Source organism: Etheostoma spectabile, chromosome 17 (genome assembly GCF_008692095.1).
Source record: "Etheostoma spectabile isolate EspeVRDwgs_2016 chromosome 17, UIUC_Espe_1.0, whole genome shotgun sequence".
NCBI classification, from domain to species: Eukaryota; Metazoa; Chordata; class Actinopteri; order Perciformes; family Percidae; genus Etheostoma; species Etheostoma spectabile.
The window spans coordinates 1,039,587-1,056,387 of NC_045749.1; the positions used below are offsets into that span (position 1 = coordinate 1,039,587).

Sequence of the window (16,801 nt, forward strand, 5' to 3'; positions counted from 1 at the left end):
CTGCTATTTTTCTGAATTGACAAGAGTCAATGTTGACTTGGCCGTGCCCTGCACTCTGGGACGGCTCTGGGCACTCCAAGTAAAGCAGATGATGTCAAACTGTCCTGTGCCATTTTGATTAATCACAACAACTCAAATCCCAAGACACTTCTCTCAGTGGATTGCAGTGCACTTTGCCAAACATTAAGGCAATATTCTGTCTGTTTTCTTTCTTTTTATGTAGCCCCTTGTGCTGTACTTTCTGAGAGTGGGCGGTGAGCAGTGAGGAGAAAAATTTGCCACTTCACATCCATTGTCTGCCTACATGGGTGGTTTCACCTATTTCGCCTGATTATATAGTCATCTCTGATTTCTTGATTGGTCTCTCTCTGCTGAGGCAGTACAACTGCTGTCTTACTGTATGTGCAGGGTATTTGAATTAAGATAAGTTGAAACTCAAACTGTTTTTCAAAGCAACTTGTTGCATTAGCAATTTGTTTACAGCGTCAGTGTCTTGTTGTGTATCGACACACACCCACACAATCACAGAGCCACAGCTGAGTCACAACAGCAGTGACGGCAGAAAGTCAGAGGGCCAGAGCAGTGCTTGTGTCCCTGCATGGATATGCAAATGAACACACTGCCCTTAATGACTGTGTTGCGTGTCCCCGAACACGACGCCACAATTTATCTTGTGTGTTTGTGTGCAGTGTTGGGAGTGATGCAAATACAAATACAAAAGTAACACAATTACAGTAATGTATTATGCATTACTAATAAAATGTCAGTAATATTATACCCGTTGCAACTTCAGTAACAGGAGTGCCAACACATTTTAACACGATAATTAGTGGTGTTTTTTTGTTTTGTTTTGTTTGAAGAATCCAAAAAAAGTCTGTGATTATGATTTCCTGGGTGTGTGGTTGAGATGACTGCAGAGACAATTGCAAGATGGACAATATTTACAGGAGTTATTTCGCTGCGTTAAAGCGAGCTGTCCTGTCTCTGTTCAGAGCCAGAACCAGAGACAGTACAGACAACATCTGTGTCCCAACAGGTGACGGTACGTCAGCGCGGACAGCAGTGTGTCCGAGCTGCTGACAGATAGAAACATGTCGGGAATTAAAGTGTAAGCTTGCTACATGGAAATATTATCATTAGGCCTATATTTTATCAGCAGTGAAAAGTAACTATACCATAGGCTACTTCAATGCAATTGTTTGTAGCCTACTTTTAAGTATTTTAACTTTCTCCTACTTTATACTTCTACTTCACCACAATTTAGTCACGTAGGCTATTGTACGTTGTACTTCACTATTTATTTGGAAGATTTAGTTACTTTGCCGATTCAGATTAATAATAAAAATTTTATGAATAATCTATGATGTATTAAAGTGGATAAAGATGAGCCTTTGTTGATCCCGTGGTGAAATTCACAAGTTAACTTCCACTGTTATTTAACTAATTAATATTAATATAATTATATTTATATTATATAAATATAATTAATATAATAACTAATTACTCTCAAATGACAGTAATTAGTAATCTATAATGTATTTTGGAGTAATTTGCTCAACATTGCCCTACACTGTGTGTGTCTTCTGTGGTTGTGTGGTGTCCACACTGAAATGTGTCTTTTTGCTTACCTGTAACAGCTCCTCTTGGTCACCGCCCACATCCAGCGCTACGGCAACCGAAGCAAAGGGACGACTGGCCATCTGCTGTCGCTCTCTCATCAGCTGCTATAGAGTGAGACAGAACAAAAAAAGCATCGTTATAGGGAAATATTTGAGACATTTGAGTACCCTGTTCTAACTCAAAAATATTTTTTTATTAATGTACAGTTGGCCACTGAACAGCTCTCATGGGACCAACTGTCAGTCTTGCTCAACGGCATCTTAACCATAGTTACTGAACAATTTCTCCCAAACACCCATCTGCACTGCAGATTTGACTCAGCAACCAAATAGTACATATGGTTGTTTGGATTTCTAACGCGCTCGACCTTTCTGTTAAAAAATAAGATCCTTTTTTTAAACATAAAAACATCCGCGAAATTGTGTCCGCTAAAGCCACCAGACTCAATGTAAATAAACAGTAATTTTAGCATCGTAAAATACACTTTATTCAAAGTCGAGTGAAACAAGATAAAACTATGAAAAGCCATTTGGGTCGTCTTCCCACTTTCCAACCATCACAACTCTAGTTTTGGTTGAAATAAACACATAGTTTACTGATTTACATGTGAAAATATGTCGTCTCTATACATGCTAAAATTATAGTTTTTTATTTTAATGTAGTTTGGTGGGTTTTGCTCTAGCAACCTCAGCTCTGTTTCTGGTTAAACAGAAAAGTCTTAAATAGGTTTTACAAAGGTCTATGTCTGTATGGAACATTTACATAATGCTGCCAGACATTTAGAATATTAATATGAGCCTTTCAGTGACAGCATAAAGCACTTTTAGTGGACCAAATTGACAATGTACATTTGGCCCCATTGGGTTACTTTGCAGCCTGGTCTGCTGCTGCCTGTTAAAGCGTTCACGCTTAATACTGGATCACTTTCAAAGATTGTTGTCCCATCAGTCACTTACACACAAAAACTTAGAAAAATAGCGTCCAGGTTGAAAAGAACAGTAGTTACAGTACCCTTTAAAATGATGCCAGCAGAAATGGGTTTTAAGAGTGATGGTGACAAGTAAGAAAAGTGAGAAATTTAAAAAAGGTAAGAGAGCGGGAAAGAAGTAGAAAGGGAGACAGAGAGCAGAACAGTAGAGGAAGTAAAAAAGAAAAGATTGAAAGGAAAAGGGAGGAGAATAAAAGATAGGGGAAAGTGGGGTACAGAGATCAAAGCAGACATGGTTGATAGACGCGCAGGAGGAAGGTGAAGAGGGGTGGGGAATGGCAGGTGGTGGGGGGACGAGGGGGAGTCAGATGGGAGGAGGAAGAGGAGGGCAAACTTCAATAATGAGGAAATGTCAGATGAACAAAGGCAGATGGCGAGGCCATAATCAGAATGAGGTCCTAACAACACAAACACAGATATAAAGAAGATTAAAAAAAAACATTTGGGAACATAGATACACAAAGACTCACTCCCACACCAATGACGCACACCAAAATAGAGGAAAAAGTTTCTATGTGCATGTACACCTGATATGCTATAAGGACACACACAAGTGGTGAGAAAAACAACATGCTCAGTGCACCCTCATCTACCCTTCTCTCTCCATCAAAAGCCCTGTTTCCCAGCTTTTTCCACTTCACTACAGACATGTTAATGGGGTTTTGTTTCTACATTTAGCTTGGGGGTGGCCACCTGTTTCACGCAAAACTCATTTCTGGCCCATAATGTGCCAAGCTTTAATCATCAGTATGGTGCTTGTTGTTTCGGCAGAAAATGTGCCTGGTGCAGCCTCCACACACACCCACACCCCCACCCACCCATGATTGGTGAAACCAGTGCAGGGAAGGCAGAGGGAGAATCAGGACTGCAGATTGTGACCCCCTACAGGAGGGAGAAACTTTTAGTTGTTTATGATTCAAGATGGCTCTTCACTAAGATGAAAAACATGAAATTAACTTTTATGTATCAGCATGGGGAAATTCAGCCATTGCAAAATCAAGCACTGTAAAGTAGAGCAAGGAAGACATAAAGTACAACAATAGACCTGTGGGTGCTCAGTTGGTAGAGCAGGCGCACACACTCTATATAGAGGTTTACTCTGACGCAGTGGCCGCGGGTTCGACTCCAACCTGTGGCCCTTTGCTGCATGTCATTCCCCCTTTCATGTCTTCATCCATCCTGTCAAATAAAGGCCTTAAAATGCCCCAAAAAATAATCTTTTAAAAATTAAATACTAGACCTGGGGAATATTAGTGATCAAGTACAATAGTTGAAGATGCAACTGTAACGCGATGTGTTAGAGTCCTAGTCTGTTTCTAGTCACTGGTATCAATTACAATGTTTCATCTATAGCCATTGATGGAATAGAGATAAGCTTAAAATACAAAGAAAATATATTTAAAAAAAAAAGAAAAGAAGCCCAAGAAGAATGTAATATAGATTTATATGGATTTCTAAGATCTAACAGAGATCTAAATCTAAACTGGAAGAAAGAAAAAGGACAAAAGAGCCACGATTACAGAAAAAACAAGGACATTAGCAAAAGAAAAGAAGAAAAAAAGAAGCAACAAACTCGTACATGTCAATGCCCTCCACACTCTGTTACCTCTACCTTAACTGAAGCCCCTCTGTGTCCTCTCCTGCTGCTAGAAAAAGGCTGTACATTGACATTGACCAGCTGTCAGGTGTTGTGCTTGCGTGCTGCCGGCTGCTCGCTTGCCAGTGTCAGACTCTTTAAGCATGAATGAATACTACACCTGTAGCTACATCAGCGGAGTCAGGCGCTCCGCCGGCGGCAGCGACTGCTCAGCTAGCAAGCCGACCTGCCGGCTAACGTGATGTCTTCTCTTGTTAGCTGTCACCGCTACGCCAAAGCTGCTCAGATGACAGTGTGTGCTTGCTAGCATCGCTGTTAGCCTCCTGCTGATGTCAGCTTAGATTTTTAAGAGCCCAGGTGAGAAGATGTGTGTGTGTGTGTATGTGTGTGTGTGTGTGTGTGTGTGTGTGGGTGTGGGGGGGGGGGTGGGGGGGGGGGGGGGGGGGGGGGGGGGGGTGGGGGGGGGGGGGGGGGGGGGGGGGGGGGGGGGGGGGGGGGGGGGGGGGGGGGGGGGGGGGGGGGGGGGGGGGGGGGGGGTGGTTGTGTCTGTGTACTCTGAGCTTTAGATGAGGTAACATACAAAATGTGTTTAGACCTTTAGAAGTGCATCATGTTGTGCACACACATGCTCATATGTAGCCTACATGTAACCTATCACTGTTATTGTTCCAGTAACACTTTACTTGAAGGTATCTACATAAGAGTGACATGACACTGTCATGAACACAAGACAATGTCATGATAAAATGACACACAGTCATGTACACATGACACTCATGACACATGAACCCTAACCTTAACTTGTCATGACAAAACCAAGTGACACTTACAAAAAATTGCGTTATGTCATAGATGTTTATGACTTGTTTCTAACGTTTATGACACGTTCATGACAGTGTCCTGTCACGGTTATGTAGATCCCTTCATGTAAAGTGTAATTCATTGTTCCCCTAAAAATAGATCCCTTTTTAAAAGAGACTATAGTGTAGGATAAGTGATGGCGGACCAAATTCAGAGCCCTATTTCTGTGCAAAAATGTATTTGTGTAATCATGTATGTAATCAACGTATCGTGATTATTATGCAAAGATCTAAAAAAAAAAAAATCTTACCAAAAATATTTTCTTTCATCCAATGATTCATATTAATACTTTCTGTTCATACAGTACCACTGCCGGCAACTTTTGTTTTTGTTAAAAGGAAAAAAAAAATTACAATGCTCATTACTATCAAATAAAAATACTTCTAGAGTCACGATAAATAAAAATCGCAATACAAATCGAATCGGGAGCCATGTATCGTGAAATAACTGAGTCGGGACAAAACGATATCATCCCAACCCTACTTACTTCAGCTAACATTGGAAATACTATGAACCTAGTGAGCAACCGAGTTTTAATGTTAAGGTGTGGATTCACTATCCTTTAAAAGGTGCACTATGAGTTCCTGCATGGTTTCAGCACAATTTCATTTTTGTCTCAAATGGTAGGAATCTCTCTTGATCCGCTAGCTGCCTGCCCCCCGAATACACTGTGAAAATGCCCAGTCTAAATGTCAAAAACACTAGGGGCACAGGCTGTGCACCAAAATACAAGTGTTGCACTAACCCCTGTCTCCTCCCCCAACTATCTTATTGGAGACTTGGTTTAGGTTAGAGAAAGATCACGGACAAAAAAAGAGAAAGTTGACTGTTGGTAAGACATGGGAGTTACCAACAGTCTCTGGTGTCAAGGAAACACTTTGTACACAGGACAATCCAACCACTCCCTAAGAGGTTTACAATAACATTAGTAATCATAATACTTCTGACTTCGCTTCTCAAAGAAAGCATGAAAAAATGACTAAGCATAAACAAAGGCTTTCAAGCACTTGAATGCTTTCAATACTCTGAGGAGCAGGCTACAGTCTCTAGTTCACTAACTGCTTTGACATTTTTAGCGGAAAGCATTAAAGTCAAATGAAGAAACAAAGTGACACACATAATGTGTTCACTTCTTACAGTCATTACAGTTAGCACACCATTTAAATACAGTTCAGAAAGTTTTTACTCATTTTTTTATTATTATTTATTGTTTTTTTCCCTTGTTGACTACAACACCTTTGGTACATAGATGGCTGTATACGTAACTTAACTGTATTGTTGAGTGTTTTGTGTGAGTGCATCCATGTGTGAGTTTGTGTCACACGAGGGGTTTCTCTCAGCTCTGTCTGCCCCTGTGTTACTAAAAATAAGACACACTGGTCAAGGGTTAAGTGTGTCTGTGTGTGTGCGTGTGTGTGTGTGTGTGTGTGTGTTGCGTGTTGCGTGTGTGTGTGTGTGTTGCGTGTGTGCCTGATAAATCAGTCTAGACAGAGGAATTATGTCGGGACATAAAAAGAAGGCGTAATATTCAGCACTCTGTTAAGTTTTAGAGTCCAGGGAATATGCCTGTTTGTATGTGTGTGTTTTGTCTTTTTATGTTTATCACTATGCATGTATACATACAAACATACAAATGAAAATCCACATGCTCAGTTAAAACAGACCACTTGTGTGTGTGCTGATGCATGCGTTGCATTTTTAATGCCCCCCTTGAGAAGTCCTTGAGTGGGCAACAAGGACAAGGCAGCGTCCATCTTCTCTGTCTGCTTGTCCGGCTGTAAATCAGCCATAAAAAGGCTAATTAACTCTGTCTTGCTGTAAACAAGCAGTGCCAGTCTTTCTGATGACAAAAGACGGGGGAGAGTGTGACAGAGCTATATATGTCTACGTGGGAGATATAAGGGAGCAGTAATATTTTGTTTTCTAGTTTCAAGGATTTTAGCTGGATGCCAGGAATTGAAACTGAAACACAATAAGACACAGAGTTAATAGATACGAAGCTGCTAGTATTTCCATGCTTTCACACCATATTGACGGTGTTTACCTAGCCTCGAGGGGAAGCATGACATCCAAACATCCATCCATCCCGCCAGCCGTCTCAGCTGGACAGACAGACAGATAGTAAGACAGACGGATAAATAGCCAGGAGAAAAATGAGAGTGCTGCAATAATGAAGCCAATCACATGGCGAATTAGGCTTCACTGAACGCGGCTCGAACAAAGTAGCACCTGCGAACTCAAACTGCCAGTCCTGTTAGACGGATTGGAAATATCTGTGCTGTTGGCTGATTTTGGATGCACTACTGTGCAAATGACGGGTTTCACAACACGACAAATGGCCCACTGCTACTGTGGCTGCAATTACACTCCACACGATCTCTGTGAGATACATACAGTATCATCACATCTGCAAACCAATGTACACAGTCAGTGTTTGTTTGGGTGCTGGTGGGAACAATGCAGCAGCTTTTTTCCTGTATTCTGTGGCATTAAATTGCTTTAAATATGTACACTAAACCCTTAGAATCGAGGTGTGATTTTGGACAGTATGTTGCAACAGCATGTGTTTTCTTTTTCCACACAATCTTTTTTTTTTTAATGACGTACACTCTGTGATGAAATATGGACACACTGGGCCACATACTTTGTGTACTTTCTAGAACCTTGCTAGAAAACTTGCTCTAGATCCTAGTTCTTTTTGAGACTACTGCAACTCACTAATACTTAAACACACACAACCTTTCCAGACTTCAGTTAAATCAAATGTAGCCGCCATTTGGAGGGCCCCCCTTTCTCGTTTAAAGAAAAAAAAATTATTCCTAAACCCAACTGTCCCGTTCTTGTCCCGCTTGTCACGTAAACATTCCTTTTATAAACCCAGCACAATCTAAACCTAACCGCGTCAAAAGTGACGACAATTGTCCCGACCAGATCAAGTGGGTTCAGATCTGACATTAAAGGAGACATTTAGCGTCAATCACTACGCCAATGGCACCTGACCAAGAGTCCGTATTTTATTCAATGGGAGTGAGAATGTGTTGTTCAAGATACATACAAAATTAATTAAAATAAAATAGAAAAACAAGAAGAAGTGTGAGGTGGACGCACATAGACAAACTTGAACAAATACACATAGAGAACACACCCGACTCACACAGCAGAATAATGCTGATGTGAACTTCCTAAACAACACATTTCTCATCCAACATTACGGCCCCCGTTTCCCCTGTAGATGTAATGCAACATCAGCGCTCATGTTGCTCCAGTCCATCTGTAACCTAACTAGATGGTTTAATCAATGCCACAGAAGGCAGCGGGTTTAGGTCTGATTAATGTTTTAATCAGAGATCCGAGGGAAACAACCATTTCAGGACAGAGGTTATAACTCTTATGACTCCGATTGTTCACATCCACAGAGTGCCAGAGTTTTAACATGTTACACAGCATGCTTCACGAGAAGTGTTAAAACCACTGTCAGAGTTTAACACCATGCTAAAAAGAGCATCAATGCAAGTTAAATAACCACAATGACGATGCCACTGAAAACAGATTTTCTTTAATCCCGATGCCTCCATTGGCCCTAACGGGACTGATGGCTACTGTATCTCCCAGCGTCCTACAACACTGTTATTGTTATATATTTTCATACTTAAAGGGTGTCTGCTGGGTGCGTTGAATGTTAATGCAGATATGAAAAGGAGCAGATGAAAAGGGTGGCTGTGACATTACTTTTTACGGTTCAGCACCAAAAGTACAAAGGCAAAATATTCCTCTAATGTAAAATCCGGTCAAGCATTATGTGATTCCGCAAAACCAGTCTTCTTTACAGTGTCAGTAGAGCAGGACAGGGCTATACATCTGGTAGACATAACCAATTTTGGTCTCAGCTTTTTGGAGGGAGTTGTTCAGGGGCACAAAAGGACTGTCCCTGGCTAAAGAAGCAGGCTGTTCTTATGAACCATTTCTACATAGCTAGAAAGTAATGCACTGTAATGTGTACGTATTCCACATGTATTGCTGTAGGCACCAACATTTCCTGTTGCAGTATGAGAATGCTATGGGTGACAAAGGGAGGGCATCAGGGTGGGTCCTAAAACAGAGGGCTTTCAAGCTGGGGAGTGGAGTTCGTTTCCTGGAAGAAGTTGAGGGAAACAAGACTTTCACCCAGAAAACTGGTGTTTGTATCCCGGGAGTACTACTGAAGGGGACCAGTGTTTAAACCCAAACCACAGTCTTGTTTTATAGTCTTAACCAGTCTTTTTGGTGCCTAAACAAGTCGTCGCACGACTGTCGGCCAAACTCAACTGCAACAGCCTCTGAAAAGACCGTCGCCTCATGGTGCTCTGTAACAGGGCTGCACATTATATTGTTTTTTATCGTCATTGCAATATGAACTGGCGCACTATACATACAGTATATGGCAAAAGGCTGAGACATATAGCGATAGACATGCAGAGATTTTTCTTTTTTTGTTAGTTCATTGAAAATATCAGTAGAAAATTACAGAATTTTTTTTAGTGGTGCCTTTTATATTCAATTCAATATTCAATTTGTTCAATAAAAGAATGTTGGAAATGGTTCTTTTTGTCTGTTTTAAATTCAACAAACAGCAAAAATGCAGAACTGAGTACACGGTTTATTAAGTAATTATCGTAAAAATTAACATTAGCACATAAGGCATATTTTCCTCATATCGTCCAGCCCTACTCTGTAAATTCCAAATTGTTATGCTTAAGTTTTTGTATTAGATCACACAAACCCATTTATGTGAATGTGTTGAACGGTTGAAAGGAAAATGCAGTATTTCCAGTAGCTCGTGTATCTCTTCAGCTCAATGGAACCAGAATATACACCGAGACAGAGGCAGCTATTCTGACGTGCTGCCTACACGGCATGCTCGGGGTTGGAAGCTGTACGTTAATGAACACAGAAGAACCCCAAGATACATGAAGTCCTTTACTTATCACTAACATGCCCCCAACCCAACACACGCTAAGGCACACTTCACAAAACAATCGATACAAAGAGACAAGAGATACAAAGAGTATCAGCACAGCGTTGTTGGAACACCATGACAGCCATCTACACAAAATAACAAACACATACTTACTCATAAAACCATTATTGATCTTGATAAGTATTCAATTATTACTTCATTATGTGGCTTTTAAAGCTCAGTGCGGTGACTGAAGACGGATAGGATTTTCAGCTTTGCCTCTCGGCATACAATGTGATTGAAGCTATTGAAGGAAGAATTCATCATTTCAGGCGCTGTATCCACAGAGACACCGCTGGTTTGATACAATGCAGCTGCTTTACAAAGGACACACACGGGTGAGCTCGTGGATTTACATCATAAAAACACTGGGAGAAAATATGCCAAATGTGTCTGTTGAATGTGTGCAGACAAACAGGTGTGAACAGAGAAAGAGAGACAAACACTGGGAATCTCTCTCACACACACACACACACACACACACACACACACACCTTGAATTTGTAAGCAAGTGAGGCCACAATCAGGAGGCGATAGCAAATCTAATTTCCTGCATGTTTGCTAAGTTTCCAGCGCCGTTTTTTCCTGGCTGAACGTGGTGAGTAGGATCCGAGCAGAGTAAACAAGGGCCCAGATAGCCTCATCTGATAAAAAAAACCCACCACACCAGCTTCCAACACACCATCCACGGGAGTGGACAAAGCACTTGAGAGTCTTGTTCAGTGCTGGCTGCAAGACAAAACATTTGGAGAGCAGTTCTACTAAAACAAACACCACCGAAAAATCTGTCAATAGTCACGTAAGAGTCCACTCCTACAACATAATCCTCTTCTCTGCAGTATGTTCCAAACAATCTTGGCTACGCCAGTAAATTGCTAAATACGACGGAGTTTTTGGAACTACGTGGCGATGTAAAAAAGAAGGTGGAAAAAAATAGAGGTATCAAAATGACTCCACAGCTCTTGCATATTCGACTGCTCAGTAGTTGATGTGTTTGCTCCAAACACTCTCCGGTCCTTCTCCTCAACCAAATATGATACTTCTATCACTTGCTATCACCTTGACATAGCTCCAATGCTTCAACAGAAGTAGCATATTAAAAATGTATTGGCAAAGCGACAGTTGTTTGGAACATGCTGAACATATAAATGGTAGCGGAGAAGGCGATTGTGCCATCGGAATCCATTGTGACGGCTTTGAACCAAAGCTAACTAGAGCTGTGGCCCTCCACGAAAAAAGGAACTTTCAAGGGATAGATTTTACTCTGGAATATTTTCATTATGGATCAAAACCACTGTGGTTGCAGATATTAGCTTCTTAAAGGCATGGTGCAGAGTAATTTCACCCTAGCATTTTTCCATTGGTTAAACATTGGGCAAGTTAGCTCCATTAGCACCTGCACTAAGCCATTCGGCTAACAGCACTAACTCACCCAATTTTTGACCAAGGGAAAAAGGCTTTTGGGTGGTTTGGCTCGAGTTCATGGTACAAAGGACCGTAGAGTGAAATTACTCCAAACCATCCCAATCCATATAGCCTAATTATACATTTCTGTTTTCAAAGAGAACACATTTTTGAATCATTTGTTTGGCTTCCATTCTTTTCTAATCAGTATGTATGAAAAAGCAATATAAAAGGGTCTTTGGAATTTCAGTAAACATCAAATCTGATTTAAAGTTTCTAAATGAGTACGCTTACATGCACACCAATATTCCACTGTTATTGTGAATGTGACAATATTCCAAAATTAATCCAGGTCATGTAAACAGCATATTCCGGTTGGCGATTCCAAATAAGACCTTTTTCCAAATAAAGCATTTTCCGATTAAAGCATGTGGGATATGCCGGTATTATTCCAGTTTTAGAGGCATACTCTGGATACGTAAACAGCGCATTCGGAGTATGCATCTCATTCAGGGTTTTTAACGAATGGAAACCAATAACAGCCTGACATGGTAGGAAAGAAAACACCAAAAATATAAAAGAAAAAAGAATGTTTTACAAAATGGTCCGCATTGACGGAAAGTATGTTCGATTTGTAGTAATTGGGCAGAAATTTGCAAAACCACTGGTCCTTCATGGTCTTTGCAAAACAACAATAAGTGATTGTAGAGGTGCTGCTGGACTGTATAAGAGCTGGATTATCAAGATTAGAAAACCATCCCTAAAAACAGCTACAACAGCTCGAGGCAGCTTGGGTGAGCCGGACAACGGGATCGCAGCAGAACATCTCCGACACATCCTGGCATGGTGGGAGAATAAATCTCCATTGATTCAGAGAGCTAATTAGTGAGGGCCAGAGAGACAAAGAGAGACAGAAAAGGCTTATAGATCGTGTGGCTTGTAGCTGTTACCTCTGAACAAAGCAGACAGACTCTTGTATTATGACCAATAAGTCCCATTCACAGCTAACTGCCTGGCAATTACTGCTCACACTTCCACTGGTGAGAGAAAGGGAGGGAGAAAAAACACAGAGACAGAAATATTCCACATCAGATGGAAGAAAAATAGGCCAAATCATTGGGGTTTGTAGGAAACTAAACTGTGAGAGTGATAGCCTGTAACTTAAAAAAATATGTGTTCTGAACATCTGAGGCGGACAGCTCTCTTTCCAACACTGCCAGAAAACATGTTTTTCTACCATATCTGCTAAAGTAGAATCACAGCGTTGAAATATAATTAAAACTACATTTGTAGAAACAGAGCTCTTTTCCCACACATGTGACCACACTAAAGTTAAGGTAAATACTACAGGGTTAAATGAAGGTTAAAATTCCACTGCATTTCTTCTCACAGTCAAAACCCAATGTGGGCGCGTCTATATTCTAATTAAAGAGTCCGACTTTTTCCGGTGTTACTGAAATTAATACTCACATGCAATATGTAAAGGGCAGGAATGCCTACAGTGACCAATAACTCCTCAAATGTACACAAGGCATGTAAGTACCGTATTAGGATGGACTTTAAAATATCTGAAGCGGTCCTTCAGACCTGTCACATCTAATAAAACACAAAGTCTGACACTGATGTACACAGAAAACTGTGAAAATGGAGAACTAAATTGTAGATGCACAGCAATTTAGGTAGTTTTATTTAAAGTTATATGACTTGTCCAGGCTAAATATCCAAAAGAAATAGAGATGGAGGTGGCTCAAGGCTTTACTGAAATGTCAAACCACATGAAAACACAGGCTGAAGAAATGTCTCTCTATCTCTCTCTCTCTCTCAACCTCTCTCTCTCTCTGTCTGTCTGTCTAATCCTCTTTTCCTCAAATGTAGTGGCCGCAGCGTTCAACAGTGTGGTGACCTGGTCCACTAAATCACCAGCAGCTAATAGAGAAAGAGAGAGACATAGAGGGAGAGAGAGAGAGAGAGAGAGAGAGAAAGACAGAGACAAAGCTGGAAGGCACGAAAAGCGAGCGTTTTTAGGGGTCATCCATTAAGTGCTATCACATTAGCCCTCATCATTGGCCTGCTCCAACAGCCATCACCCATTCTCCACGGGCCAACACACACACACACACACACACACACACACACACACACACACGGAAAGACCGCTGAGAGTAACTAGGCTGTATGTGTTTGTCTCCCCAGCTTGTTTGTCTTTCTTCACATCTGACAAAGGTCGAGCAGCTGGAGTTGATCTGCTGTACCTGGCGCACATCTAACTCAAGTTACTCTCACGAGTTTCACAAGTGTATTCACACAGGATTCTTTTGGTTCCCACGGAGAACACAACATGTGGATGTAAAATGCACTGTACATACTTTAGTTATGCTTTTTAGTTATAGATATTTGATACTAGACAAGAGACGGATGACATTCATCAAAAGAAATCTCCACCTTTTATATAATAGTTATGTTTGTAGGTTCCAAGACAAAAGAATATAAAGAAAACCCATGCTCCAAATAAATAAAAAAACATAAGCAAATTTCACCAAATTCAAAAGACACATAGAACGTACTGAAACACAGTTCAAAAACACAGAAAATCAGGACGTGTGGTTGGCACGCAGACAAGATGGCAGGCTGACTGAACACTCCCCAAAACATGGGTTATTTCCCCAGATACAAGTGCTTTAAAGCTGTAACATAATTGTTATACTGTGGAAGACAAAAACCAGAAAAGCTAAAAGTAAGACAACAACCAGCTTTGGAAAATATGACAAAAAAAATAGCTGATAAGGATGGCCTACAGTCGTTTACCCACATCTGTAAATCATACGGACTGGGGCAAGAGGACAGGTTCAGATGTTTCCAGGTCACAGACTACTTCAATAGGGAAATTGGATACCAACCTGATTGATGAGGATCGATGATTTTTTTGTGACCCCTAACTTGAAATCTAAACAGCAGGGTTCCCAGGGACAGGATAAATGCTGGAGACAATGTGGACAGACAAAGGTAGATCACTTTCATGGCCCACGACAACTACCTTCATAAAGTACCTATTTTTTTTTTTTGTTCTCGCTTATTAGTTATTGTTGTTAAAAAGAACTGAGTTAAATAAAAACGCAAGTTTCAAAAGAACAAAAACAGAAACCAAAAGCACAACTCAACAGAACCAAGCAACACAAAGGAAGATTCCTTCCCATTCAGACTACTGCGCGCCGACTACTGACTGTAGGTCTGTGTGGCCGGTCTGCTGTGAGCTACTGGCGTCAAATGAAACAAATATTCTAGATGCAGGGTGAGTTACATACAAAATGATCAGCTAAAATCTTCCTTAGGGATCAGGGTTTCATTTTGTTCAGCCCAAATGTGCAATTTTCGGCCATGTAAATACATGGGACTTAATTTATTATAAAAAAAAGAAGAAGAAAAACGCCCTGGTTATATGGCGAGGTTTAGCATTTTAAATGAGCAGATTTAATATACAGTGGCTTAAGAAAGTTTACACACCCACTAAGTTGAGTAAACAGAGGAATGAAAAAAAATCTTTTGGAAATTGATCTTAATGCCTTATTTCAAAAGAATTAGGAAAATCCAACCTTTAAGGACAAATTTTCTTTGTGAATGAATAATGTGAATTGTAAATTAATAAATATTCTTCCTTAAAATACAGGGGGCAAAAATATTCACCCCCCTATGTTAAATTCCCATAGAAGCAGGCAGATTTTGATTTTTAAAGGCTAGTTATTTCATGGATCAGGATACTATGCATCCTGATACAGTTCCCTTGGCCTTTGGAATTAAAATATCCCCCCCCCCCATCATCACATACCCTGCACCATAACTAGAGATAGGCATGGGGAACTTTCCATAACTTCATCTCTCAATATGCCAATCTCTAGGTATGATGAAGGGATAATATATGTGTGTGTGTGTGTGTGTGTGTGTGTGTGTGTGTGTGTGGTGTGTGGTGTGTGTGTGTGTGGGGGGGAACTTTATCCTGGATCAATAAAATAACTGGCCTTTAATGATAAATTATGATAACTGGCTTTTAAAAATAAAAATGTGCCTGCCTCTATGGTAATTTAACATAGGGGGGTGTATACTTTTATTCCTCTTTTCAATCAACTTTAGCGTGAGTGTGTATACTTTCTCAAGCCAATGTAGTAAGAAGAATACATATTTGTGTATTTACTGAATGTATGATCATTCTGTGACATCCGGATCTTCTCATGTGTGTGTACATGTGTCTGCTCTGCCAGGAGAGAAACTTATGGTGATTATCAGAGACTGATCTCATGAAATGATGTATGTATGACACGCCAATTGGTGTGCCATTATTGCCATGTTATCAAGACGCATACTCGCTTTTTAGCAGGTTTATCAAGGCCGTTTGGCCTCCATTGACTTACATTACCCTGCGATTGCATGCAAATTCGCCTTCACAGCCTGATTTACAAGATCTAAACAACCGTACATCCCTTTGACCACAGTATCTGGCGCACGCACGCACGCACGCACGCACGCACGCACGCACGCACGCACGCACGCACGCACGCACGATGCTGTGCATATTCATTATCTCTGACCTCTCTGGTTGGCTAGCTGGCAGCCGTCCTATCCCCCAATTACACCCCAACAGCTGACAGGCCAGCTGACTGCCACTTCCTGCCCTGTGTCCAATTAAATTGCGTCAACAAAGCGACCCCAGACGGGATAGGTCGGCTGAGCTTGGCCGACCCCGAGATCAAGGAGAGCGGCTCTGATTGGGTGTTTGTGAGCCGACAACCACACAGGAGAACCTTTCCTTGATGAGATCATTACATCCTCGTAATGTAGTAATGCGAGGAGATGTTTAATCATTGTGGGCCTAACTCACTGTCAACTATGATTTTATTCACTTTGAAACAACTTCATGGCTCATGCGAGGGAATGAATATGTTGACCTGATGTCGCAAGCGATAGTGCTTGAATTTGTCCAATGGAATGTTTGCAGTGGTTGAAAATTGGGCATGTTTACTGAAATAAGAGGAAAATATTTTTTGGGGGGGAGGGAAGTCAAGAGAAGGGCGTTTGTGTATTATTCTGTTGCACTACTCAACACAACAAGGCCCCATCTCATTAACAATGGCCTCAGCTTGCCAATATATATACAAATCATCAAGTGAGTTTGTGTGTGTGCGTGTAAACTAACACCGTGTTCTGTGCGTGATAGTGGAGTCAGCAACTTTAGCAGCCAGCATGCAGGCCTCATCTTGGGACCTTTTTAACAAGGAGCCGGTCAATCAATCTCTGATCAATAACTATCTAAAGCCTGCCAACACAAAAGTGTGTGTGTGTGTGT

General features: G+C 41.0%; 1 protein-coding gene across 1 annotated transcript in view; it reads right to left on the bottom strand.

Moving 5' to 3' along the window:
- atrnl1a (attractin-like 1a) overlaps positions 1-16,801 on the bottom strand; it is a 287,103-nt gene that overhangs the window by 51,249 nt on the left and 219,053 nt on the right. Inside the window, 1 exon segment of the mRNA XM_032542162.1 lies at positions 1,629-1,724. Within this exon segment, the coding sequence (XP_032398053.1) occupies positions 1,629-1,724 (96 nt within the window).